This window comes from Bos grunniens, chromosome 11 (genome assembly GCF_055505025.1).
Source record: "Bos grunniens cultivar Pamir isolate PY7600 chromosome 11, Bosgru_T2T1.0, whole genome shotgun sequence".
Lineage (NCBI taxonomy): Eukaryota > Metazoa > Chordata > Mammalia > Artiodactyla > Bovidae > Bos > Bos grunniens.
In genome coordinates, this window is record NC_141175.1 from 97,262,095 (window position 1) to 97,289,147 (window position 27,053).

Below are 27,053 nucleotides of genomic sequence, written 5' to 3' on the forward strand. Positions count from 1 at the left end.
GGCATCTCAGAATCAGATGCCACTTTCTTTCTGAACTCAAGCCCATTTGACCTTGGCCACCGGAAACTATCAGCACTCTCTCTCTCTGCCTTGGCCCTGTGACACCTCCTCTGTGGCCTCTTGTCCAGCGGGTGACCCCGGTCCTCTGCTGTGGGTTAACTCTCAGAACCGCCCAGGGCTCCACCCTCCTCCTGCCCTGGCCTCTCTCCTCAGGTGATTTGCAGCTTCACCTGATCCCCGGGCCTCTAGCTGCTTACTCTGCCTTGATCAAGTCCTGTTGGCCAGCGCCCTTCTGTTCGCCTTGCCACTTCGGGACCTGCATTTGATGCCATGCTGCAGGGCATGGGATCTGGCTTTTCTGGTGGTCAACTAACACAATCCCAGCAAGTGATGGGGAGCAAACACCCAATGGGGCAAACCTGGAGCAACGAAGGACAGGAGACAGAACAGAGAGGAGGCTAAGCTAGCTCTCCCCCTCCCCATCAGCCCAAACAAAGTGTTTCTGCATCATCTATCCAGAGACCACACACAGACAAGAGGCCAGCTGTGTATTGCTGAAGCAGTGGCCCACTCGTTAAAACACGCCTCGAGCTTTCTTCGCCTTCCCTGCCTAGCCTTCCTCAACCACTGCTTAAGGTTGTAGATGTAGTGGTAGATCTAGTGGATCTACCAATAAAGCACCAGCGCACCAGCTCTGCCTCAGGTTCAGTGTTCTAAGTAACCTGAATTAAAACAATACACCTCATCCCAATCATGCCTTCAGCCACCGCTGACACACTCCCACCTCATTCCCCAAACTGCACTGCAATCCAGACTTCTCTGCTGAGCTCTAGACCCAGCTGGATCCAACCACAATGGACATCTCTACTAGGACACTCTCACAGGCACCTCACTCATTTCTAAAATGAACCGCATGCTCCTTCACGAACATGTGCCCATCTCCTGTGTTTTGGGGGAGGCAGAGATGAAAGACACTTTCAAAGAACTCTCAGTCTGGCTACAGGGGGAGACAGATGGGCTAACTCACAATTAGTATGAAAGAGAAGCTTACTGGCATAAAGGAATGCCGAAGGATGGTGTACTAAAAAAGAGGAGGAGGCCTGCTGGGTGCCACCCGTGCATGCATTAACTCAGCCTTCACCACAGCCCTGTTATTGTTATTTCTATTTTGCAGTTGAGAAGGCAGACCAAGAGATGAGAAATCTTGACAATGTCACAAAGAAACTAAATCCAAGCACACCTGAGAAAAAAAAAGGTTCTGGGTTTTTGCTGCTCCAGAAGAGGAGCACCTACGAGGTCACTGGGATTGGTGTTTTCCTAAGGTATCAAAGCCAGAACTGTCTTAATAAATGCCCAGGATGTCAGCTAAGATGGGGTGGGGTGGGGGCAGAGAGGTGGGAAGAAAGGAGGTAGCTGGCATTCTGGGCAGTGGGAAGAGGCCTGAGCAATCACAGGGTGGCGAAGCAACTGCAGGGGGCACTAATGCTAGACCCCAAGGCACGAGAGGCTGGAGAGGCGGGCAGGCCCAAAGCACGGGTGGCGCCATTCCAGTGAACTTAAAGTTTAACCTCTAGACACTTGGAGGAACCATTTCAGGATTGAAACAGAGAATGACATGGCCCAGGGTGTATTTTGGAAAGGTGTCCCTCGGGCATCTATGAGAAGGCAGTGGAGGTGGGAAAACCATTTTCAAGACTGCTGAAATACCCGGAGCAAGAACTTACACACCCAGTTAGCTGTAAAGGGGCTGGGGAAAAGTGAACAGATTTGAGAGACAGTGATGAAGGAAAGACTGAACTGAGTAACTAAATTAGCTCAGGAGGGTGGAAAAGACCTCAGACACCCTGGTGTGTGCCTTGTTGTACACAGGACACGGAGATGATTTCCATTTTAGACAGGTACACACAGGTGACCGAATGTGTGGCATTCTGAGAGCAGTGACAGTGAGAAACCGCCTCCAAGGAAAAAGGACAGAATGAAAAAGACCTGCCCTCTTCTTGTGCCCCCAGGAGTTGCCTAGTCTTGGCCCTTGGAATCTTAACCACCCAGGGGAAGGCAGGTCAGCCAATTAGGTAGACAGGACAGGAACACAATCCAATCCCAGGGGAAAAGAGTGTGGTCTGCAATTTCCTCAGCACTAGAGCAGCTCAGTGTGAAGAGGTGAGGTAAAAACTTCGTGGTATCAAAACACAAAGCCACCCTTTTCAACCACTTCTAGAAGAATTAAAAAACCCTAAGGTATCCCTTGTATATAAAGAATTATACTCGATGCATCTCGAATGGTATCAGCTATGTGTAATCGTTGACAGTACTGAGGAAAGTCACACAAATCACTTTCTCTTGAACCCAGTTTAAAGAAACTAAGGTACAGAGCAGGCATCAAACACCGTATTCCACTGACCTTCCCAGAGGGTGCGCCCCTGGGGACCTGCCCACCTGGAGCACCCCCGTCCCGTCTGATCCTTTCCCACAAGGCAGAGGATGTGACACAGCTGGAGCTGCTCCTGAGCACCAAGGGCGGCTCCATCCATCTGGATCAGAGACCTCTGGCAGCCTGGGCAGGATGTCTCCAAGGAGGGAATAGAGTGGGAGGGAATTCCCTGGCAGTCCAACAGCTAGGGGGCTGTGCTCCCACTACAGGGAGTGCAGGTGTGCAGCACAGCCAAAAAAAAAAAAAAAAGAGTATCAAGAAACTGAGCTAAACTGGGGCTAGGCTCTAAAACGCCGAGGCACTGCTCACTGGCCTAATGGGCCCCAAATCTGAGCCAGAGCCCATGTGTGCTAAGTCTCTTCAGTCCGACTCTGTAAAACCCTACGGACTGTAGCCTGCCAGGCTCCTCTGTCCATGGGGATTCTCCAGGCAAGAACACTGGAGTGGGGAGCCATGCCCTCCTCCAGGGCATCTTCCTGACACAGGGATCAAACCCATGTCTCTTACATCTCCTGCATTGGCATGTGGGTTCTTTACCACTAGCACCACCTAAGCCAAAGCCCAGAAATGTGCGAACTTTTTCAAAGGAACTCCCCAGGTGATCTTAATTTGTAGTGGGCCTTGGGAGCAGCTTTAGTAATGTCTATCCTTTCTTACCAGTCTATGACTTTGGTCTTCCGTTGCTTAGTAAATATTCCCTCTGAGAGGCCTCAGATCTTACAGGGAGACTGCCAGCGCCTCAGAAAGTTGGCTGGAGTGGCAATCATACCATTAGCCAAGCTCCAAACACTGCTGGCCTGAAGAGCAGTGAAAGATCCAGAGAACAGAGGCAGGGCTTCAGAGATGACAACACTCCCCACCCTCCTAACTCCATTAAATGAACTCAGGAGCCAAGCCCTTGGTTGAGCCCTTTCCCCCTGCTCAGAGAAACTTAACTGCACACAAATTTGAGGGACAGAGCATTCCACTGGTCACGAAAGAGGGACATCTTCAAATTTGGCATAGCCAGAGCCTTCTCAGCATCCCTTCTCCTCCACTCCTGCTGAGTCAAGTGGCCCAATTCCCACTCCCAACATCACACAGACAACACTGAAGCAGAAGTGGCTTTAATCAAGGAGTGAAGTCCTCAGTTGGAGAGACCTCATTCAACCTTTGGTTGTGGGCTCTCAACCTACCTACCCGCTAGAGCCCCTGAAGCTCCTCAGGAAGAAGGGAGCAAATGAACAGCGAACTCTGGCAGAGGCCAGGGAAGGGAAACAGGGGAACCCAGGTCAAGGGGCCAGGGCAGGGCGCTGAAGGTGGGCATGGAGCCAAGTGGGGCAGGAACAGCTTACACACGCAGTTCTCCCGGGGGGCTGCCCAGTGGCTAGGCATCAGGAGGAGCAGCTCCAGGAGGGCTGCGGGCAGGAGCGGGCAGTGAGGGAAGAAGCATTTAGGAGATGAGGCGGTCGTGGAGCTGGTGCAGCTGCTCCTGGGTGAGCACCAGCCGGTGTCGCTGCCCGAGGCCAGCCGCGCACGAGAAGGTCACTTTGCCCATGTACACAGTGTCGTCCTGCTGCTCTTCCTTGGCCTGGGAATCGGGAAGGGACAGAGGCCGCCAGGTCAGGGGCTCACCTGAGCTGTGTGCCACTGACAAGGTCCCAGAGCACCGAGACCCTGGGAGACGGGGGCTTTGAGGCTCCTAGACGACAATGACCACACTTTCCAAATCAGAATTGAGGCACACAGCCTGACAAGGGAGTTTTGAGTCTCTCCTGGTGTCAGAATCACAGACGATGTTTAACTGCTAAAATATTCGAATTTCGGAAAGCACTGCAAGCACTGTTAAGTGACTTGCAAGTTAAGACTTGGCCAGATGACTCAAGGTCGTTGGACCTGAGACCCCCAGAAGCCTCTTCAAATTCTGGAGGAGAGGGCAAGGCCTCATCTGAGCCTTCACTGCCCACCCCCCCCCCATGCTCCCTCTTACCCTGAGGAAGGCTGATGAAGGGAAGGTGGCAAAGTCAGTGGGGACCGTGGCTCCAGGGCGCTGAGATACAGTCTCCTTAAGGACCTCATCCTGGCAGATAGGGGGACAGGAGTCATTTAGGGGACCCTCCACAGGTTAGCCCAGTATCTCCCTGGCTTCACAGGAATACTAATACCAAGGACACGGACCCGGTTCTCTTTTATCACCATACCTTTGCTCTCAACTCCAATCCCATCCCTACCCAACATCCTTACTTTATAGATACTTAACCTTCAGGGTTCATCTCAGATTCTGTAACTTCTGGGAAGCCATTCTCAACCATTCTACTCTGTGGTGATCTCAGCTCTGACAGAGAGCTGCGCTACACTGAAGATGATGCTAGCTCACCCCAATTTGTGGTAGGAATCTCTTTTCTATTGAGGGAATCTGTTTGGGAGTGAGCTCCCAAGGCAGGAACCCCGTCTTCCCTCCCACCTCCTTTGCAACGTGTCACCTAGTTCAGGGCTGGACCCCTAGCAACCCTGGGGGTCCTGGTGGAAATGGCCATGCTAGGACCTCCAGCACAGAATGCTCTGAAGTGCGCACTCCTGGGTGAGGAAAAGCAGGTCTAAACTAACCTTGAGCTTCTCAATGGTGTCACTTAGGGACTTGAGCTGAGCCACCTGCTCCAGGAGCTGGGCCGACGGGCTCTTGGCAGCTGTGGGGAGAGAAGGCTAGTGAGGCCTGCCAAGGCGCAGGCAGGCAGCTTGACTAGTGACCCTTCATCCAGTCCAGCTTCCTGCCTCAAGCAAACTGAACACTGAGACCAAAGAACAGGGCTAGGAAGAGCCTCTCTGGTATGGGAAGTGCCTAGGCAGGGACTGCATCCCTGAGGCAAGGGGAGGGGCTGTGGTTTTCATCTCAGGAGTGGGTAGGTCCGTACCAGGGTTGGAGCGAGTGATGTCCACTACGTGCGTGCATGCGCTCAACTGATTCAACGTCTCCAGCAGCTGGTTGGTCTTACGATACAGCGCTCCAGCAGCAAGCTCGCTGCCAGGGCCCTCGTGGGGTGGGAGAGAGAGTTTGGCCACGTGCAGAGGGGGCAGGGCTGCTAAGGATGCCTTCATCTGGGCTCCCTGTGAGCGAAGTGGGAAGAAGAGTGGTGGTAAGAAGTGCCGGACAGCCCTACCGTCTATCAGCGGCGAGGTACCCTCTCTGTGACCTCCTCACCTTGAGGGTGCTGTTCTCGTGCTGGAGCTGGGAGATGTGCAGCCTCATGGCAGAGATCTGCTGAAGCAGCAGTGGTGAGTCCTTCACCAGCCCGGGGCCTGGCACAGACCCCGGAGCCTGTCCAGGGGCACCTCCTACGGGGACCACAACAAATGTCATGAGCCCCAGGTGGGAAGGGTTGAAGGTGGGTTCCATTCCTACCCATCCCCCTTCCTTATCCGCTGCTACCTCCAGTCTTGATTGCTCCCAAGGGGGCGGTCTCGCCCTGCTCCCCCAGCCCCAATTCCCACCAACCCTGTTAACCCCCCCAGCAGGTTGGCTCTCTACCTCGCTGTTGTTCTTCTGCGCTCAGGACAGCCCATGGGGGAGCAGGAAAAGAGGAGAGAGGAATTAGATGGTATGGTGGTGAGGGGGACACACCAGAAGAATCCTGGTCACGCAGGAAGACATTTTTCCTCATCACCATACCTTCTCTAACAAAATCCTGTCTTTGCGATCGGGGAAAGAGGAAATACGTGTGAAAGAAGATAGAAAAGGGCAGTCAGGCCACGATACAAGCTGCAACACGTGAGGAAGATGGCAGCGGCAGTGTGCGTTGGAGCAAACACTTGAGGCACGAGGCTGTTCCTGCCTCCCCGCCCTACACTCCATCTCCCAGAAGGGCAGACGGACCGCTCCTGAGACCCTGACACGTCTGCACCCTTAGTCCTCCCCACCGGCAGAACTTAACTGAGCATGAAGACACGTACCCATTTCTTCAGGTTCCCCATTGCGCTAAGACAAAAGTCACCCTTTTTTGGGGCAAAGTTCCAGAAATTAAAAACCGGTCTTTGGGGCTTCCCTGGTGGCTCAGTGACAAAGAATCCACCTGCCAATGCAGGAGACACGGGTTTGATCCCCGGTCCGGGAAGATCCCACATGCTGCAGAGCAGCTAAGCCTGTGAGCCACAACAACTGGTCTGTGCTCTGGAGCCTGCGAAATGCAACTACTGAGCCCATGTGTTGCAACCACTGAAGCCCTTGTGCCCTAGACCCCAGGCTGCACAACAGAAGCCACTGCAGTGAGAAGCCTGTGCACTGTGACGCAAAGAAGCTCCCACTCACTAGAGAGAGTCTGTGCAGCGACAAAGACCCAGCACAGCTGAAAATTAAGTCAGTAAAATTATTAAAAAAAAAAAAAAAGAACCAGTATGTGTTTAAAGAGCCTATGCTAGGATGCCCTTGGTGGTCCAGTGGTTGAGAATCCGCCTTCCGATGCAGGAAACGCATGTTTAATTCCTTGTCAAAGAACAGAGATCCCGCATGCTGCAAGGCTACTGAACCTACACATCGCAACTAGAGGAGCCTGTCCCTGCACAAGACCCAGTGCAACTGAAAAAAGAAAAAAAAAAAAAAAAGCCTATGCTAAAACAACACAATATGGTAATTCTGTCCCCTCCCAAGGAACACGGAAGCATCTGACTCACAGGAGTCTAAAGACAAGAAGATACTTGGTCACCTTCCAGAGTCAAGCAGCACCAGTGATGGGGGCTTTGACGAGGACAAGACCCTAGGTGAGGCCAACTGACAAGACAAGCACAGAGGGGAGTTCTAGAGATCCTGCAGGTTTAATTCCACTTCAAGGAGTTTGTCTTCTGGAGGTGAGAAAGGGAAGTAAGAAACTAGAGAGTGAACAAAAAACATACTACATGGTAGATGAGAATCAAGATAGCAGTGGCCACCTCCTTGTCAGGAAACTGGGGAGACGAGGCCTGGAAGCCAGAAAAACTCCAGGTAAGGAGCCCTGACCACACTATGAGAGCAGGCAAAGGTCAGAACATAAGCCCCAAGTGGAACTGGGAGAATTCAGCACTGGAAGAGAGGACCACACTATAGGGTGAAGTGACGTGAACGCTGGAGAAATGCAGTGCCCCCGCAGAGCACCAGGCACCACTGGATCCCACAGCAGATGCCCTGGTCTGCTGCAGGCTGATGACCTCCTGGAATACAGGGTGGGGACAGAAAGGCCAGACGGCAGACCCAGGAGGGAGAGCTACTGGAATTCTGAGTTTCACTGACATCTTGGTGAGGCCCCACTGCCCCACCTTGGCCAAAGGAACTCTGCACACATCTTCAGAAGAACTAAAAACTTGGTGAAAGTTGCTACAGAGTGAAACCGGGCAAGCATGTTCCTGGCTGAACATCCAGCTGTGGGTGGTGGGGCGCGGGGGAGAAAAGTCAAACGGAGACCAAGGACAGGAGTGGGGACATTCAATCTCCTCTGGGCTGGTGCTGCCTGCTCCATGGCACTCACCCCCAGCAATGCCAGAGACCAGGGTGGCAATACCCGAGGGAGGGGGCCCCCGGAGCCCCTCAATCGTGCGCTTGGACTGGCTGTTCAATCGCTGCTTTAACTCTGCCTTCTCTGCCTCCAGCTGGTCGATGTCAGCCTGAAGTGCATCCATGGTCTCCTCAAACTCTCTGTGAAAGAGAACCTGGGCTTGGGCAGTGTCCCCTCCCCAACGGCCCCGCCCCCCTTTCTCTGTCCCGACAGGTTCTGAGGGCAGCCCTGCTGGCCAGGAGCCAGGGGCAGAAAAGGCTCAGATTGGGGTGAGACAGTGGTGCTGTCAGCTGGGAAGGAGATGGCCTCTGTCCCCCTGGGGAGGCTCACTCCCAGAGGGCCTGGGTTAGGAGGCAGGGAGCTGCTCGCAGGAGGGAGCGTGGAGTGAACAGGGGCCGGGGAGGTGCCTGACTTCTCCTTCTTCCGCAGCAGCGTTTGGGTCTCCTCCAGCCGAGTCTGGACTTTCTCAATGCGCTCATCTGCATCCTTGGCAGCACTGTCCAGCTTCTTCTCCAGGAGGCTCAGCCGCACATTGGCCTCACTGAGCTCTTCCCCCTGGACGAGGATGGAGCGTGTCCAGTCTTACACTTCCCATGACCGCCCCTAACCCAAGACCTGGGACAGACCATGAGATAGCAAGCTCCCACAAGAACGCCCACTGATCACAGGTGCCACTGCTTCCCCTCAGTCCTCAACCCCTCTCAGTCACAATAAACACTCACTGCCTCCCTGTGCCCCTGCTATTTCCTGGCCTTTCAGATCCTGAGCCTCCCCTATTCTCACCTTGATCTTCAGTGACTTCTTCAGCTCTTTAATAACTGTCTCTCGATCCTCAAGCTTCAAACCCAGGCCTTCAGCATCCGTGATCTCTGCACGAAGAGCCGCAGCCCGCAGCTCAACTGGGGGAGGCTAAGGGGCAGAGTGAGGGGCAGAGGGCAGGGTTATCAAGGCTCTCCTTTCAGAGGGATCCAGTCAAACAGAAAATCTTCCTCCTTGCCTTTTAAGCAAGAGGAAGGTGCTCCCCAAATTCCTGCCTCCCAGCCCTCCCACAGTGAGCAGCAGCTCCCAAGTCCTGCTCCTCCTGGCTCCTGCAGTTCCCTCCAAGGAACGACCCACCTTGCTAGGGGGCCGCTCGGCATCGTACTCTCCCTCCTGCATGGCTGTGGCCAACTTGTTCATAGTGCTGATGAGGAGGCTGCATGACTGGCGCAGACACTCATAGGGGTTGCTGGAGGGGGTCCCGTAGATCTGCAGGTGTCAACAGCAGTAGTGAAAACCCCACACTGGCCACCTGACTCTCCCATCACCACCTTCTGCCCAGCCAAGCCAGCTCACCTGCTCGCTTGCTTTGAAAGCCAGCTCCTCCAGGGCAGCCACAGGCAGTCCCTCGTTCTCTGCCAGTGGGGCAATGAGCTGGGCAGCAGCTGCTGCCACCTCCTGCAGCACCGCCACCACCCACGTCAAGTGTTTTCTGCAGTCGAGGAGTGTGTCAGATACCTGTGCAATGGGCCAGAGTCAGGAACCCACTCTGGGCTCAACGCCACAGCGCCCAGCTACCTCAGAACCATTCCTGTCCCCCGACCAGATCTAGATCGCAACATGCTGCGCCCCTCCTGGTTCTGCTCAGTTTCCTTCCCGTCCCCCTTCACAGCCCTAAACCTGTGGTCCAAAAGCCAGTGCAGCCGGGATCCCAGGCGCATCCGTCCCTGGCATCCGCCGCCGGATCTTCTTGCAGAACTGGCGGGTATCACTGCACGAAGTTTCCAGGTCCCGTAGCAGGAGGGCAATATCTGAAGCCTCCTGCCCACCCTACTCGGAACAGGAGACAGACGGGAAGCCAAGTCAGAATTAGGGCTGGGGGCAAGAAGGTGGGGACTCTGAAGGAAGAGGAACTCCAACAGATCTGGTTGCGCTCTCACCTGCAAGAAGGCCCGTAGCCGTCCCACCTCCACACTCATGCAGTCCAGGGCACTCTGGGTAAACTGTGAAGACAGAAGCAGGTGGCTGTCAGCCTCCAACGGGGCCCTTCTGCCCCATTAACGTCTCTGAAGAAGTCTCCCTCCTTGGCTGACCCCATCCATCAGTGAGCTCTCTGGCTTCCCTGACCTGGCCTTAGTGACCCTGTTCCTTATGTGACACCCTTTGTGGGTGTGATCTGATGTCTTTCATTTCCAATCTCTACAAGGGGCTCAACCATTGGCCCAAACACCTCACCTTAATGTGGTCAGCCAGCTGCATGGTACTGTCCTCAGGTTGTTCAGCAAGGTGGATGCTGTATAGATGCTGAGGAGGGATGGCAAATGAACAGTCTTTAGGCCTTGGAAGAACGAAGCATGCTTCCCAAACTGGAGTTTGAGCCCCAGTGATCAAGGGACTCCAGAGGTATGAAAGAATCCAAAACCCTCAAGGAACTGGATCCTAAGGTGAGTTCATCTAAGAGTTTCACGCCTTCAGCCTGGGACATACAACCCTGGCTACACTGGAAAATCCCCAGAAGAAACCCTCGCTCCTCCTGTGCTAAGCCTCAATTCTCGCCCCAGACCTGGTAGTACTTGATGGCCTTGGTGAGAGGCTCTACGTTGACAGTCTCATCCAGCTGGTCCTTGTGCAGCAGCTCAATGAGGAAGTCCAAGGAGCGTTCGTGGGCACTCATCTCAGGGTAGAGGCTGCCCACCTTCTTATACACGTCCACACTGCACTGAGAGAGGGCACTGGAGACCAGAGAAGGGCCCTGTGAGGCCAGAGTCTACAAGGCAACCTCAGTTCCAGCCAATCTAGGACCCACGGCCCTGCCATGGAGGTCAGGGATCACTTACTGCTCGTAACGATGAAGTGTGGCCTGCAGCAAACTCAGTGAATACACCAGCCCAGCAGCAAAGCTGAGCTGCTCCCCTGCAGCGCCGCGAAGTCCTGGCCGCTCTGAACAGCTCTCACTTAGTTCAAACTTTTCCTGGGCCTGCTTCCGGATTAGCTCTGCCTGTGGGAAGAAGCACCAGAGACGTGGGGCTCAGAGCAGAGGATGGAGAACACAGACTCAGGAGTACAGAGAGCTGAGCAACTGTGGAGGGCATGAAGACACGGGAGAGAAGGCAGAAACAGCTTTTAGACGGGCAGGGAGTCGCACATGGGCAAAGGGCGATGTGACTGCTGGTGCTGACGGAGATTCGGATGCGGGCTGACAGGGCAGCAGGACCAGTGGGACCAGCTCCTTCCTACCTTAAAGCTGCTGCTCCCTCTGCCTTTCCAACTACAGCGTGATCCTGACAGTTATCCCCCACAAACTCCAGTCATCTTCGGGTCTCACCTCAAATGTTACTCCTTCAGTAATAGCCCACTGTCTCCATCAGCTTCCCAGCTGTGCTCTCTCCCAGACACTACCTCCGCTTCACAAGCTGCATCTCCCCTTCATAAAACGCCATCTGTGACATACATCTGTCTGTGATTCTGCGTCCCTGTACTACGTCATAAACCCTGAGAGCAGGACAACGACTGCCACCTCTGCTTGGTGCCCCCAGTGCCTGGCTCACGGCAAGCTCAGCAGCCCCCTGCTGGGAATGTGGCTGACAGACCGTACCTTGCAAATGAGTCGAGGCATGAGCAGCAGCACCAGGACACAGTCATGGTCCCCACCTGGCCGAAGGAAACTGTCAGGCATGAAGGCTGTCAACAGGGACATGTGCCGGTTGGCCTGGGCCACCTCCATCTGCCTCAACTCCATCTCAATTGCCTGTGAGCGAGACAGGGGACTGGGTTCTCAGCTAGGCTGCGGAGAACCTCCTAACCTCCATCCCACGTTCCAATGTGTCTCCTGCTTCTAGGGCAGGCCCGGCCAGGAGTCTTCCAAACCACCACACAAAGCACTCCCAACTCCAGGAACCCGAAGGTCAGAACCCCACAGCAGATCAGCCCATGGCCTCACCCAGGCTGGGGTCTCCAACACCCACCCCTCTCCAGCTCACCCACTTTCCTGACCTTAGCATGAGCCTTAGTCTCAGCAAACTTGATCTTGAAGTCAAAAGTCTCTGGAGGTGGCTGCTGCTGCCTCTCCACGGATGCTTCCTGCTGGTTTGTCAGTGCCCGATTCACATCCTGGGGGCAAGGATGGGCGACAAGACACAGCTGAGTCACGGGGGAAGCCCTGGGGCGATTGTGGGCAGAGAGCAGTGGGTGTGCAGGCACCTGCAGGTGGGCAGTCAGCTGGCGGTACTTCTTGATGGTCTGCTGATAGTCTGCGACTGTCTCCTGGGCCGCTTCCACACGCTTCTGGGCATCCCGCACCTGGGCACCTGCCATATCTAGCTGCTCCCGCAGCTCCAGTTCTGTCTCACGTGCATTCTCCTGCAGTTCATCGTTCATTTCATTTATTGCTTCCTGGGAGACAAGGTAGTTGGGGCAAAGAAAAGTCAGAGTCAGGGTAGCAGGCCAGGGTGGGTTCACTCACTACACACCCTACCCAAAGATCAGGGATCACGTCAATCCTTCTCATGGCAAGTCTCTTCCCAAGACCCTCCATCAGGGTTATAAGTCAGCAGTCTGCTCTTCTCTTACCAAGTCCCCCACCGTCTCCTTCAGTTTGCGCACTTTCTCTTCCAGATCCAGGTTCCGGTCTGTCAGCGTCTCTACCATCTCCTCAGCCCCCAGAGCAGCATCTACCTGTGTTAGACAGCGCAAACAAGGAGAAGGATTGAAAGGTGCCAAGACAGAGGAGACATCGGAAGGCGAGCATCGCAGTGCTCTGGGCAAGGGGTTGGGCTGCTCAGACCTGCTCCTTGAGCTCATCAATGGTGCGCTCTGCCTGGCTCAGCTCCTCCTGCAGACGCTCCCGCTGTTGCCTCACAACTTCCAGCTCTTGGTTCTTCTTTTCCATGAGCTTCTGGAGTTTCACATGCTCCTGCTTCTCTGAGGAAGAAAGATCCCGCATTCTGTGGGAAAATGGCAAGAGAGAAGAAGAAAGACCAGGTATCAAGAGTCACTCACGAATTTGGAGACAGGAGAGTGAGCCTGGCAATGAGGACCCTACCTCACTAGGGCATCCTTCAAGCGGGCATTCTGCTCCTCAAGCTGCTTGAGCTGATAACTGGACGCGGCACCATCTGAGCCTGGGGAAGACCATTCATACTTTCAGTCAGGGGTCCAACCCCATCATTTGGCCCCTGGCAGCTCCTGGCCCCTTACCCTTCTCTTCAATCTCAGCTTTGAGGATTTCCAAGTCGGTAGTGAGCTCTTCCACACGCTCCCTCAGCACCTCGGCCTCCTGCTGTAGGGACTCAGCCCGCTCTTCAGCCATCTCCTTGTCCAGAGTGGCCATTTCGATGGCATCAGCAGTGTCAGCCATCTCCTCCATGTAGCGTTCCTTTGCCTCTAGGGCCTCCTTGGCTTCCTGAAGAGAAGTGACGGTTGGGGGTACGATCACAGAGATGCCTCACGAACCCCTTTTCACAGGATAGTCCAGGCTCCAGTTCCAGCTTCCAGCACTTCCTTGGGCCCCTTGCCTCCCCAGACACCCTCTTCATCCCAAGTCCCACCTTCCGAGCCTCCTTGAGGCGCCGCTGCAGGTCTGCCTGCTGCTCCTGCATTTTGCTTTTCCATTCCTGCACCTGCTCCAGCTGGATCTTGTGTTTCTCCAGCTCTTTTAGTTTTGCCTTGTCTTCTGCACGTTTCAGCCGTAGGGTCTCCAGTTTCTCCTCCAGGTCCCGCACCTGGGCCCTCAGCCCCTCCTCTTCCTGCAAAGGAGAGACCCTTCAGTCTGTGCACAGCCTCCCCGCTTTTCCCCATCAAGACTGAGCTGGAGAGGAAGGACAGCAATGTGTGCAGAAGTCATTCCAGGTCCAGGGCCAAAGCAAGTGGCATACAAATATCTGTGAAGAGCCCAATCCCTATGGGGGAAGTGTGGAAGGGCAGAGAGGAAAGGGTGGCTTAGCCAGTAATGGGATACTTATATGCTGGGACCCCACCCTTCTAATCCAAGGTTCTGGGTCTCCCTCAACCCGGGGAAACTTCTAAGAGCCTGTCAGGGGTCACAGGCCCCTTTGTGTCTTGGTTCTTCTTTGCTCCAACCCCAGATCTTACCTTAGAGGGGGAAGGAAGTGGGAGTGCTGCTCCAGGAGAGGTGAGGGCCGGCGTGGGGATGATGGGCGCTGCCAGCGGAGTCTGAGCTGGGGTGCTGGGCTCACTGCTGCTCAGCTCACCTGCTGATGCTGAGCCAGAGGGGCCCAGGGAACCACTGGCCCCGGCTACCCCAGTGCTGGCCGGGCGGGTGGGCTATTCCGAGAGGGCAGGGGCAGACCAGAAAAAGTGTAGGGGACAGGGGTGGTAAAAGAGTGAGACAGAATACGAGCATGCGGTGAAGGAAGTGACAGAGGAGGAGAAAGGCAAAGAGTATCACAGGACAGTGAGAACAGAGAAACAGTATGGGCAAAGGGAAAGTGCCACAGTCAGAGGCAGTGACAAAGGGCCGGGCGGGATTTGGGTCGGGGGGTGGCGGGAGAGGGAGGGACGGAGAAAGACATAAGGTTACAAGACTCCTCCCTTGGCACTGACCCCACATTCCTCCAAGGTCTAGCACCACCCTGATAGGGCAGAAGCCCTCACTCCCTTGACCATTCCTTTTGTGACCCACTTGTAATCATTGTAGCAATTTCTTAATACTCCCAGTGCTACTGTTGCTCTGGGCCTGTACCCACCTCCCCCAGAGGGAACAAGCGCCTCAGTGTCATTCCCAGAGAGAAAGAACAGACTGATCTCTAATTTTCACGTTCCCAGAGAAGGCTGGGCTAAAACTGGGGGTCCTGGGCTCTACACTTTGATAAAAACCTCAAGCTCATCCTCCTCCCCCTGGTCTATTTCAGGGGATCCTTCAAGTAAAAGGGCCAGGGTGAAAGTCGTAATCCTTGGCTCTCCTCTGAAACAAGGTCCATACCGCCAACCCATCTGTCACCTCCCTCCTCCAAGACAGAGGGGCTCTAATCAGGTGACAGTACCGGGTCCCTGTGGAGCTGAGGTGCTAGAGCAGACGGCCTGCCCAGTGCTCCTCCCTGGAGCACCGAGCCCTGAAGGCCTCCCAGTGGGCTGACACCCAGAGACCACACGCTATCCATGGACGCCCCCACCCGAGGGGGCCTTTCACAGACACACCCACCTCCGTAGCCCCTGACATTCCAAGTTCTTTTTCACATTTCCTCTAATTCCCCACCCCTTCCCCAACAACACACACACACACCCCCCACAAAAGCCAGTCAAAAGCAGCTGGAAGATGCCCTTCTTCAAGAAAGTCTGCCTTGGCTAAGCACAACCACTCTCGTTTCTCTTCTACACTCAAGCTACTGGCTCAGACATGCTCCTAAGAGCTGGAAGGCACCTTCCCAGGAGGGGCCGGTCCTTACCCTCAGCACCCTCACTCCCCTGAAGAGAACCCGGGACACACTGTGACCAACTTACACTTGCTCATACAAAAGGCCACATACATGCACATGCCTAAGGTATCTGTGTCCACTCAGCAGTGGCTGGTATAGAGGCCTGTTTTTTCCTCACCTTGGGCCGCCGAGTTGTAGTCTGGACAGGCAACAGGAGCCAGAGGAGGAGTAGTCAGGAAAGAAAGGATGACAGCAGAAAGACAGACAGCAGAGGGACAGCAATGAGAGCAGAAGCAGCAGACACGAGGCTGCAGTCAGCAGCCCACCCCTCCTCCCCGACCCGGCCCCATGCCCTCCTTCCCGTGAGTCACCTTGATCCTGCTCCAAGAGCTCAGAACTCCTATTTCCCACTGGTTCCTTCTCCCACTTTTATCCTACCCTGGAAATTCTGTCCCCGTCTCCCAGGCTGAGCCACAGGAGACCAAAGCCAGCAGCTAGTAGAGAGGGTCTCCAGAGACCAGAGAGGAGTCCTCTCACAGCCACCTCTCCCACTCCAGCCCAGAGCCCCGCCCATCCACCACTCCCAAGGACTTTCCCAGGTCAGCCCCTTCCTTTGAGTGCTAGATTCCATACAGGACTCCTGAGAAATACCACGTGACAAGAATGATGATACAAGCCTAGAAGTGAGTGAAACCAGCTAGGGGAGATCAGGTCCCCAAGGGAGCACAGTGCGGCCACACGCCCCACCCCCACCCTCTTCCCCAGGACCAGTTCCTGCAGCAGTCCCCATCCCCAGGGCAGAGGGCTCAGGTGTCACGACCATGAATATTGCATTAGCCAGAAGCCCAGAGATCAGCAAAGTGACCCCACCCGACTGCAAGAAAGGAGGTGGGGGTGGGCAGCAGCACAGGGAAACTACTGCCCTACACCAGATCGGAGACCAACCACCCCACACTATTGCAAAGTGATAAACACATGATTAACTCCAACTCCCAAACAGTATTCTTGATACCCAGGGTCTCAGAGCTCTGGCAAACACAAGATTTGGCCTGGGCCCTTCTAGGTCTCCCAAGGAGACCAACCCCCACGTCTACTACCCTGGGCTAAGCCTCCATAACTGTGTCACAAACTGTTCTAGAGAAAGCCCCTGACACAGACCCCAGTCGGGGAGGGATGCTAGTATTACAACCAAGTGTCATTCTAGCAAAGGTCGAGTGAGGTAGGCTTGCTAGAGGCACAAAGACATCTGGACCTGCTTCCCTAGATTCTCTCCTAGGAAACACATCCAGAGCCAGTTTGCAGCAAAAGCTGCCTGAAGCTCAAGCTGGTGAGGCCACTGGGTACAAGGCCCAAAACACAGATTCAGAGCCAAGAGCAGAAGGCTAGGGAGCAAACGCCCAGGGTGTGGGGCATGGCAGTGACACACACTCTCCCTGCCCCCCGCCTTCATCCCCATCCTCGTCCCCCAACCAGACAGAGCAAGTCAGTCAGCCCCCACCCCCACCCCAGCAGCCTGCTGCCACCATCACGCTGGCAGCCTGGCAGCAGGACCAGAGCAAGCAAGAGTACCTTTCGGGCTGTCGGTGCCTGTCTCATCATTGCAGAAAACCAAAGAAAGCCAGGAGAGGAAAGAGAAGGAAGGACAGAGGAGGATGGACACACACAGGAAGGACAGGCCAAGGGAGGGAGGGAAAGAGACCGAACAGAGGGAAAGGCGGCGGAGACAGGAGATTAGTGTATCAAATCCCAACAATGCAGCCGCAGCTCCCCGGCCCGGCAGCTCCCCAGCTGGCCAACGGCTGCAGCTCAGATGCGGAAGCCCCCGCCGGTGCACGGTGGGGATGGCCAGGCTCCGGCAGGCACCCGAGAGGCACTCGGGAGGCCCCTGGCCTAGTTCGCCAGCTTAGGCTGACGGCAGCCTCAGTGGCCGCCGCACCAGCTCCACCTGACGTCATGCACCCACCCTCCTCTGCTCCACGAGGGGTGGAGCCACTGCTCCTCAGTCACCTAGCAACCACCAGCTCTGATGGCTCCTCCTCCTCCTCCTCCTGACTGGACAAAGTCCTCTGCTAAACCCACCCTGCTTCCTTCTCCAAAGAACAGGTCCTGGCTGGCTCCTCCCTCTCCCGCATCCCCAAGGATTTGCTCAAAGAAATTGGGCTGGGGGTCCGTCCCATTTCTGTGATGACAGCTCTGGAACCAGGGTATCACTGGACAGGGACATGGGACCTCACTGCTTCATCAGGCCTCTCTCATACTCACACCCCCCTCAGTCTACAACCCCATCAACTCTGCTTCTGTCTCTTATACACACAGATGATATCCTGCTGGTGGCTCATCAGGCGCACACACCCAGCACTCCTGCATCGGCTCTGCGGGGCACACTAAGAAACCCAGAGAACATTCCATCTGGGCAGTAGCAGCTCTAATGACAGCATCTGGCTCCTTTCCCAACTCTCCCTGGGTTGTGGGCAGGTTAGAGCCTGTCTCTAAAGAGCTTCCAGAAAGGACTGGGCACCTTGCAGAGACATCTGGGTCCTCTCTTCCACGCTGCCCCTCAGAGTTCCTTCTTTTGTTCTGGTGCTAGCTCCCTGTTTCCTGTGTTAAGTGATGTGCTGTGAGAGAGCCACTGGAGAGAAATAACTAGGGAAGGACTTGACAACTTGACTGACACTCTGCACCATGAGCCAAGGAGGCGCTGTGCCCCGGCGCAGGCAGCCTAGGCTAGGCTTTGCCACATTTCCCTAGTCAGCTGCCAAAAATACCCAGATCTGGGCATGGCTCACATCCCACCCATGGTCGGATCAGACTGCAGCCAGAACCCCTCCATAGACAGTAGACTGCAGGTCCATGCTCTTCTCTATTTGGGGTCTAATGCAAGATGGGAGCCCCAACCAGGAGCCAATAATCAAGGGAAGAAGCCAAGTTCCTGGAATGGGTCCAGTATCCTTTAGAGAATTATCTTCCTTCTTATACCCCCACTCCCTCCAAAGCCAGGACCCCCAAGCAAGTACCATTATGTCATCTCTTCCAAGGCAAGACTCCAAAGTGAGGACCCACCACCAACCAGAAATCAAAATAGAGAAGTTTTACTCTCTCCTCCCACTGCCCCAGTCTAACAGCTCTCCATGCAGAGTCAGAAGGTCCTGACACAGATGGGTAACAAGGAAATCACAGAACTTCATACACACAGCACAGCACATACAGGTCAGACAGGCACATGCAGGTCAGAGACGGCTTGGGCACAGCCCAAAGGCATGAACTGGTGTGGGGAAGTGGTCATGGCAGCAACTTCAGACTGAAAGAGTCTCAGGGGTGGCAGCCTCACTCCAGTGATGGCTGATGGAAGGCTGTAAGGTGTGGGAGGTAGGCCCCGGGCACAACACCAGAGGAAGGAAGAGGCAGGGAAAAAAGGACAGAGCAGAGCAAAGGTGCGCATTCATGGCCACGCCACCCAGAGGCAGGCCCCACTCAGGCTTCCAACTGCTCTTCCTGCGCTCGGTTCCCTGACTCCCACCTACTTAGCTAACCTCACCTCCACACCCTCCGTCTCTCCTGCCACTGACCCTAAGCTCAGGCTAAGTGAGAATGCACTGTAACCCAGTCAATGCTCTTTTCCATGCTGCTGCTATTTACAGTCAAATGCTTAGAGTCTCTGACTAGAAGTCCCGAGGCGATGGGCAGGGGTGTGAGGAGGAGTGAGGATCATCCCTAACACAATCTGGGCCTGGACACTGAGCCTGATATCCTCGCACCCCTCAAAGGAACTCTGAAAGCCAAGGCTGCCATTTCCTCTGGCCATCCCAGCCCCAAGGTCACACATACATGCATGTAGCAGCCCACGGACATGCAGGACAGCTGGGCAGGGGGCTCATGGCCCTCACCCACCCAGGCACAAATAGTAAACACACCACCTTCTTAGGCTTCAGTCCCCGCTGCATGAGGAGGTGGAAAGGGCAGAGTTAGAGAACAGAGTTAAACAACACACTGTGCTAGCCGGTCAGACATCTTGGGTGTAGGTATTAAGACCCACAGGCAAACACCGGTATGGGAGGAGCAGGTCACTGTCAAGGCCCGGGTGAGATGAGGCCTCCCTCAAGATCCGCTTCCAGGAGGTCCACACCCTGCCCAGAGGAGCTGGAGAGTCGGGAGCCCCTCCTCACACACCCTGTGCAGAGCAGTGGAGGGGAGCTGCGGTGGGCCCTCTACATACAACCTGAAAAGGCGGCAGAGGGCCCAGCTCCTTCCCACTTAGTTGTGAACCAGAGAGCACCTTCCTCCTCCAGTTTTTACCTTACCCCTACCCTATATCCATCAGATGTCGGCAGCCGCGGGCACCAACAGGTAGGAAGTTGGCAGCAACACTACTAGGGGCAGCCGGTCTTCCCTTCCCCCAGCCTCAGTTCCAACGGAGCCAGAACTTCCGGGCATGGGTAGCTTTTCCCTGCTAGCGCCTTTACACCTACAGCGGCAACGCATACCCAGGAAGTTTCCTCCTCAGAGAGGATGGAGCCTGGAAAGGCCAACTCAGTTCACTGCCTCGGGCGGAAGCAGCAGGAGAGTAAGACCTAGTGTGGGCCTCCCTCCTCTCTTTTTCTTTTCCCCCTTTCCTCCATTACTCCCCACTCCTATCCCTGACTACTTACCAGTTTGCTGGTCTTTGGATTTGAGTCAGCTCCCTCTAGAATGCAAACAGAAACAAAGCGTGTGTTTGTGTAGAGGGATAGGAGCAGAGAACGTCATGGCAGGGTAAGCAAGACGTAACAACAGAATACGGTGGTGACAGAAAATCTCAGGATCCACTGCGGCCCCTTGTTCTGGGGAGAAGTCCTGGGGACTCCTGCGTGTGAGGAGGCAACTTAAGTGGGTGGTTGTTACCTCTTCTGAGGACCTTTGAGGCAGAGGAATCAGGTGTCTCTGGTGAAGTAGTATCCGCTCCATCTTCAAATACCTGGATCTGAGGCCACAGAATAGACTCAATATAGCTAGATCAAGGCTGGATGTAGTATGGGCCCCTCTTCAGGCCCTAAGCAAGCCTAGAGTACAGGGCCGATTCCCTAAGGATAGCTCTCGATCTTCCCTCCCTCGTTACCTCCCACTCTCCCAACCAGAGACTCAGGCTCATGCCCAGGAAAAGAGAACACCAACACACCAGCTGCACATGCAACAGAGCATGTACACACACACACACACACACACACACACACACAGGAGCAGGAAGTGAGTACCTGGGATTGGCGCACAAAGATGCCGTGTCCTTCATCGCAAGTGAAATACTTCCTGCCTTGGACGGTTCCATCATTCTTGCCTTTTGCTTCATCCAGGATCACACCTACCCATTTGCCAGTAGCAAAGAGTGTGGCTCCAACATAGGCCACGGTGCCACGGTGGCCTTTTCCAATCACCTCCACACGGGAGCCCACTCGCAGGGGCCGGGCACTTGCCTCAGCACTCATTCTGCTGCCACTAGGAGTCTGAAAGATACGTGCAAACATACATAGGTAAAAGCCTCAGGTTAAGGGTGTCATCCTAATACAAAAGAGAGGCCCTGATCAGGATCCTGGCCTAAAAAAGGACCAGAAGTCACTTCCCTGAACCCCATTCTCAAATTAAAGTGCCCCCACCAACACTTACCAAATTTCTTTTGGAAAAATGTCAGTATTATGTTCTAAAACTTCTTCAAATTCCCCTGGAATCTGCCAGAATTTTTAAGAGTTTATATTTAACTTTAATAAATCAGAATTCATTGACAGATCTGTGAATGTCAGTCCACATGGCTACTTTCTCAGGAGCACTGTCCGCTAGGAGGGGAATGAAGCTCAAGCAAGTAACTCAGTTTACAGCGGTTCCCCACAACCCAGTGCCTGACACAGAAGTCGGAGCTGGGAAGACAGGTGAGCCAGTGAGTGTTCCCGCAGACTCCTGGCCCCCTCCCTACTTCTGCTTGTCCTCCCTGAGGTTCACTCGGCTCTCTCAGACCTCTCCCTTTCAGTGGCACGCAACTGTGCCTCCTTCACGACCTGGCCTCCCCCGCCCCACCATGACACCCCGAGATGCCTCACCAAGCCCATTCAACCATTTAACTCCCTTCTTCCAGGCCTCAGCCCTGGCCAATCAACTCTATCTATAAGCTCTGCAGATCCTTCACTCGTGCTATCTTGCTACAAATAAATAAATATACAAAGGCCAGGCCAATCTGGTATCTCAGATTTGTCCTGCAAACTGTCCCCCGACTCTGCCCAGTGGCCCAAATGAATGGACAAGCCAAGGGAATAGACTAAACATTGTCCTTGGGAAGCTCTCGGCTTCTGACATACTCGTGATGACAAGACAACATGAAATTAGGTCCCAAATAGGCCCATGGCTTAGAAGAAAATCACACCTAAGCCATTTTTAGCAACAGCAGCTCCATGAACCAGGGGCCTTGCAGCAGAGAATGAGGCATGAAGAAGTGACAGCATGGACCTGAAGACCTCACAGGGCTCCCTTCTGATGCCCCCGCTTGGCTTCATAAGGAAGCTCTGCCAGAGCCAGTCTCTCCCCAACTCTCTTCCCCAAAGAACTCATCCCAGAAGGCGAGGATGCCATTCCCAGGGGCTCTGAGAGGCCAAATCATACCTGGGACAGTTGAGTGACTCTCATGGACCTGACAATAAAGGGAGGTAACAGGCACATCAGGGCCGGCCCCAAAGTCAGAGACTGTCACCACCGTCCTAACCCTAATAAACCTCAGGACCAGGTGGACACAACAGTGGCTACAGAGCCCATCTGAGCCAGAGAGCAAGAAAGTGAGTGACAATCAAGCAGCTCTAAAGAAAGGCGTCATTGAAAGGCCATTCCAACCCACCAACCCATTTGAAATCCCCAGCACAGTGTGCCCCTCAGGAACCTCTGGCCTGAGGTTCAGCTAGAGTCAAAGGTCAGGCCTCACCAGTACCCACAAAGGGCCCAACTCTGGGAAGGGACGCCTATGCGGTCTACCCCCATCAGGGCTGCGAGTGGCCCTGGCCGGGTCCAGCTTTGTCTCCCAGCCCCCACAGCACTGTCCACAGGCACCCAGGCCTTCTCCAGCAGCCCTCCCATGGCCATCCCAGATCAGGGCCACTTACCCGGCTGTACACGTGCCTCTTGCTCTGGGCCATGTTGCTCCCTCGGCCTCCACCCCCTCCCCCAGCTGACCAAAGACAGAGAGAAAAGGCAGAAACCTAGGCAGGAGGGCTAGGGCTCCAGGCCCTCATGGACAAACACAGAAGCCGGCAGGCGTGGCCCTCCCCTGTCCATGGACCTCACTGGGTGGCCTACTGGGGTAGGGGAGGGAACGGAGAAAGGGGCTGAGGAGCAAGTCCCCTCTGCTGCTGGAGGATTCCTGAACCCAGAGACACCGAACCCCGCTTGCCAGCTGATGAGTCTCACTCTGCGCTAGTGCTGCTCTAGACTTGTCAGGAGCCGAGCTAGCCTCTGGGTCCTAGTGCCCCCCTGCTGCACCTGGGCCAGTCCAGACAGACAGAGAAGGAGCGACGCGGGCCCACGCCACAGACTCTCAACACTCACCTGTAGAGGGCACTGTCCTATGCTGGGAGCACAGCCCTGATGACTCTCCTGGTCAGCATCCCCTCACCATCTCTGCCACCCGCCCACCCCCGCGATGTTAGAGGGCAGCGGACCTGCCAGCATCAAGTGACACTTCCAAACAATCAGCCTCCCAGGGCTTCCTCCCAGCCAGAAGAAGGGTCTCTCACCCCCTTTCTGATGCTCTTCCTTCTCCCTCCCCTTTCTAAACTTGGGAGTCAGGTTCAAACCCACGTGATCAGGGTTTAAATTTCCATCTCACCCTGGGCCAGAGCAGCCAGGCCCCATGCCCAATACTTAGCAAAGGAAGAGCAGCAATAGAGACAACTCCACACACACACACACACACACACACACACACACACACAGAGCAAAGCAAGCCAAGTACTCCAGCTTCCCCCAAACTGGCAAAGGTTGCCATGCCCCTAAGTAGCCAACAAAATTGTCCTAGGGTCTGACCTATGGCTCCACCAGGTCAGTATGGACATAGATCCCCTGGGCTGAGGGCTACCTGTCTTGTCCACACTGGGCTTCACTGGCCGAACAGGGTCTTCCTCCATTCCACCCTTTCTAAGGAAAACCACATAGCCTAATAGAATGACAGCCAACAACCAGATATAGGGCCCCCAAAACACCTCTCCACATCTCCAATGCTGGTCAGACCCCCTAGGAAACCATTTCTCTCCTCTCCTGCAACATATCCATGCTGCCCCTTCCTTTCCCTATTTACCATTACGCAGGGCCACACAGCTCCTTGCAAACTGGACTTCTGCATGTTCAGAGCACCTTACAGTCTACAGAGCACCTTAAAAAAACAGTCGTTAGTACTATGGTTAAGAGTACCAGTTCTAGACTCAGACTGCTTACATTCAATTCATGGCTTCACTATTTGATAGCTACAAAAACTTGGTCCAGCTGCTTAACATCTTTGAGCCTCAATCTGCTCATTTGTCAACTGTGAGCAAAGAACATCTCAGAGCTGCTGTGAGGACTAGCTGAGACAATCCATGTATAACATTTAGGACAGCGCCTGGTATTCAATGAGTACTCAACAAAAGTTAGCTAATAACAAAAGTTATCATCAAATCTGGACATCAAAATAACCCCACAGAGAGGCAGGCTAGGAACAACGCTGACAAGAAACTGGGGCTTGGAGAACGGAGTAACTTCTCTGAAGTTACACAGAAGACAAGGAGAGGAGCCAAAACTAGAGCCAAAGCCTGAATCAGAACCCTGTGCACTTTTACTCTCTGTTACCACACTTAGTTCTAGGCCTCCAAAAAAACATGTTCTTCCTCCGGACCACATTATCTTCCAAGATTCAAAAGAGCACACGTCTAAGGATATCACAGAGCTCTCCAGCAACACAAGTATATACAGTCATAGCATACTGAAAAGCAGAGACATTACTTTGCCAACAAAGGTCCATCGAGTCAAGGCTATGGTTTTTCCTGTGGTCATGTATGGATGTGAGAGTTGGACTGTGAAGAAAGCTGAGAGCCAAAGAATTGATGCTTTTGAACTGTGGTGTTGGAGAAGACTCTTGAGAGTCCCTTGGACTGCAAGGAGATCCAACCAGTCCATTCTAAAGGAGATCAGCCCTGGGTGTTCTTTGGAAGGAATGATGCTAAAGCTGAAACTCCAGTACTTTGGCCACCTCATGCGAAGAGTTGACTCATTGGAAAAGACTGATGCTGGGAGGGATTGCGTGCAGGAGGAGAAGGGGACGACAGAGGATGAGATGGCTGGATGGCATCACTGACTCAATGGACGTGAGTCTGAGTGAACTCCAGGAGTTGGTGAGGGACAGGGAGGCCTGGCGTGCTGCGATTCATGGGGTCGCAAAGAGTCGGACACGACTGAGCGACTGAACTGAACTGAATTTCTTGGATGCTGTTTCTTCTATAAAGTAAGACCATCACCCGGCATATCTACATTAATATTCAAATAAGATAAAGCATATAAAAGTACTCTATAAAAAGTGCAGAAGCTGTACAGGTCTTAAAATGTCTAGGCAATACATATTATAAGGAACTACAGAGAGGAGCAAGGTGAGCTAGAAAGAAAAGGGGTACTTGATTATGCCTTATATGAGGTTTTCTTGCGGGGGGCGGTGTGGAAAGGAAAGGCCTACAAACATAATTTGTGACTACAGTATGAATAGACAAAGAATAATTCTGCTTGAGTGGGGAAAATTAAAGATGCCTAGCTTGGCTGAAGTAAAGAATTCTAAATGAGTTCTCCTATCAAACTGTAAGCCTGTTAAAGCAGACTCCACAACTTTTCCTCTTTATGATTCCATCAACTCTTGGCACAGGGTGTCAAACATTTTGAATGAACTAACACTGATGTTGAGATGTATTAGAAGGTAAATATGGATAGATTCAGGGAGTTTAACAACAGGTAGAGATAGATGAATTGGATCCAATAGCAACAGGAAGCCAGACTCTTCCTGAGCAGGAGACTGGCATAGTGAAAACTATTTTAGGAACATCAAACAGGTGGTGGACAGAGGGATGGAGTTGAGGCATAGCAACTTGATAAAGACAGGGATGACAGCAAGGACACTACCGGCAATAATGAGCAAGGGTTGGAGGGGGTCTGAAGTGGGCTCAAAAGAGAAAAAGAAAGGGAAGAAGAAATGGACCAATTCAGAGACACCACCAAAAAAAAAAAAAAAACACAAAAAACAACCCTGAGAAGGACCTAAGATAGATCAAACATGGGGAAAGCAGCAGCAGGCCTGTCTGGGCTCTGGAGATGGACAGATCTGGATACAGCTTTGGTTCTCCCATTTCCTCACCGGTATGACTCTAGCTAACATATTTTCAGAGCCCTCGTTACCTTATCTGAAAAAGGGGGGAAATAATACTTATCTCACAGGGATGCTGTGAACATTAACTAAGACAGAAGTAAAGCATTTAGCACAGCGCTTAGCACAGAACACGTGCTCAACAAATTGTAGACGCTGTTTTCGTCATCACTGAGAGGGCACATCAATGACAACTGCACACAGTAGGAACTCAGGTGTTGCACGAATAAGTGGGTGCAGAGATGAGTGCATGGCCAAGTAAAGGGATGAAGAAACCTGGGGTTTCTCAAGCAGGAGCAACGAGAATGATGATAACAGAGTTGGGAAGGGAAACCGAACATGTTAAGAGAGAGGAAATAAGTCACAAGGCCTTCTCAGGGGCAATTTAACTGTGACCACTAACACATGAATTTCACGATCTCCTTCCAACACGAACCTGTGATGACGACAACACGGATTCCATTATTTCCATTTTACAAGTCTCAAAAGTCAAACAACTCATCTAAGTCTCATAGCCAGTGGGGCACATTTGACTAGCTGGAAATTGCAATCCACTCCAGTATTCTTGCCTGGGAAATCCCACAGACAGAGAAGCCTGGCGGCTACAGTTCATGGGGTCACAGAGAGTCAGACACGACTGGAGCGGCTAAATAACAACAACAGGTAGGTGATCCTTCAACAGCATCTTTGAGACCCATCCCAAGTCACACAGAACACTTCTAAGTTAGGTGTTACCTCAACCAGAAAACAGATACTCCCTGGATTTCTAATCCATTTTTCTTCCCAATGACATTAAAAATTGCTAAAAAGTCTAGGAAAACGGGAAGAAACAAGGGACACAAATCTAAGTCTGATAAACAGGTTACCAGTGGACTTGGTGAACATTTCAGAAATGACAGGAAAAGAAGTAGATGATTGCGAATTAAGGAGGAACTGGTAAGGAGGAAAAGTCTCTTTGGCACCCAGTCTGCACCATTTCCACCTTGCTTTTTACTGGTATACCAGAATCCTTTGAGCCCCTGACCTCTTCTTGTCTCACCTTACCAAACCTTGATCCTGGGCTAACCCAATCGTTTGCTTTCTCTGATTCCACCTGTGGAGGTCTGAAATTCAGGCAGTCTGACAGCAGGGTCCACACACTTGCATCAGGCACTGGGTATTTTGATTTGGTTGCAAAGAGATAAAATGAAACATAAAGGTAATCAGCAAGATACAGATTTTCTTAAAACTAGGGTGCAGTTGTACATCTCTAAGGGGAGGGATACGTGTGGATATAAGTCCCTCAGGAGTCAGGAAAGGAGATGGGAACAGAAGCTTGGGGACTGGAAGCTCGGAAGGCTGGATTCCTGATATACCCGGAAAGAAGATACACGGAGCCTTTTGTTCCTGCC

At 53.5% G+C, this 27,053-nt stretch overlaps 1 protein-coding gene across 17 annotated transcripts in view; it reads right to left on the reverse strand.

Annotated features, from left to right (window-relative positions):
- Positions 1 to 3,521: 3,521 nt before the first annotated feature.
- DCTN1 (dynactin subunit 1) overlaps positions 3,522 to 27,053 on the reverse strand; it is a 29,828-nt gene continuing 6,296 nt past the window's right edge. The window contains exons 1-32 of one of the 17 annotated variants that reach the window (XM_086327675.1): positions 26,702 to 26,811; positions 20,510 to 20,755; positions 20,160 to 20,238; positions 19,928 to 19,962; positions 19,196 to 19,216; positions 16,851 to 16,868; positions 15,460 to 15,480; positions 13,999 to 14,190; positions 13,455 to 13,652; positions 13,105 to 13,309; positions 12,950 to 13,028; positions 12,692 to 12,851; positions 12,478 to 12,582; positions 12,109 to 12,300; positions 11,902 to 12,018; positions 11,504 to 11,656; positions 10,746 to 10,906; positions 10,472 to 10,640; positions 10,144 to 10,212; positions 9,849 to 9,911; positions 9,589 to 9,738; positions 9,265 to 9,426; positions 9,046 to 9,177; positions 8,713 to 8,838; positions 8,342 to 8,484; positions 7,903 to 8,069; positions 5,937 to 5,951; positions 5,610 to 5,743; positions 5,323 to 5,515; positions 5,018 to 5,097; positions 4,401 to 4,490; positions 3,522 to 4,001 (exon numbers count right to left, since the gene is read on the reverse strand). In XM_086327675.1, the coding sequence (XP_086183801.1) occupies positions 3,864 to 4,001; positions 4,401 to 4,490; positions 5,018 to 5,097; positions 5,323 to 5,515; positions 5,610 to 5,743; positions 5,937 to 5,951; positions 7,903 to 8,069; positions 8,342 to 8,484; positions 8,713 to 8,838; positions 9,046 to 9,177; positions 9,265 to 9,426; positions 9,589 to 9,738; positions 9,849 to 9,911; positions 10,144 to 10,212; positions 10,472 to 10,640; positions 10,746 to 10,906; positions 11,504 to 11,656; positions 11,902 to 12,018; positions 12,109 to 12,300; positions 12,478 to 12,582; positions 12,692 to 12,851; positions 12,950 to 13,028; positions 13,105 to 13,309; positions 13,455 to 13,652; positions 13,999 to 14,190; positions 15,460 to 15,480; positions 16,851 to 16,868; positions 19,196 to 19,216; positions 19,928 to 19,962; positions 20,160 to 20,238; positions 20,510 to 20,737 (3,795 nt within the window). In that variant the 5' untranslated portion in view covers positions 20,738 to 20,755; positions 26,702 to 26,811 and the 3' untranslated portion in view covers positions 3,522 to 3,863. Of the gene's footprint in view, positions 4,002 to 4,400; positions 4,491 to 5,017; positions 5,098 to 5,322; positions 5,516 to 5,609; positions 5,744 to 5,936; positions 5,952 to 7,902; positions 8,070 to 8,341; positions 8,485 to 8,712; positions 8,839 to 9,045; positions 9,178 to 9,264; positions 9,427 to 9,588; positions 9,739 to 9,848; positions 9,912 to 10,143; positions 10,213 to 10,471; positions 10,641 to 10,745; positions 10,907 to 11,503; positions 11,657 to 11,901; positions 12,019 to 12,108; positions 12,301 to 12,477; positions 12,583 to 12,691; positions 12,852 to 12,949; positions 13,029 to 13,104; positions 13,310 to 13,454; positions 13,653 to 13,998; positions 14,191 to 15,459; positions 15,481 to 16,850; positions 16,869 to 19,195; positions 19,217 to 19,927; positions 19,963 to 20,159; positions 20,239 to 20,509; positions 20,756 to 22,390; positions 22,723 to 26,701; positions 26,870 to 27,053 lie in introns of those variants that run through there. The other 16 variants (XM_086327669.1, XM_086327674.1, XM_086327672.1 and 13 more) reach the window with 16 other exon arrangements.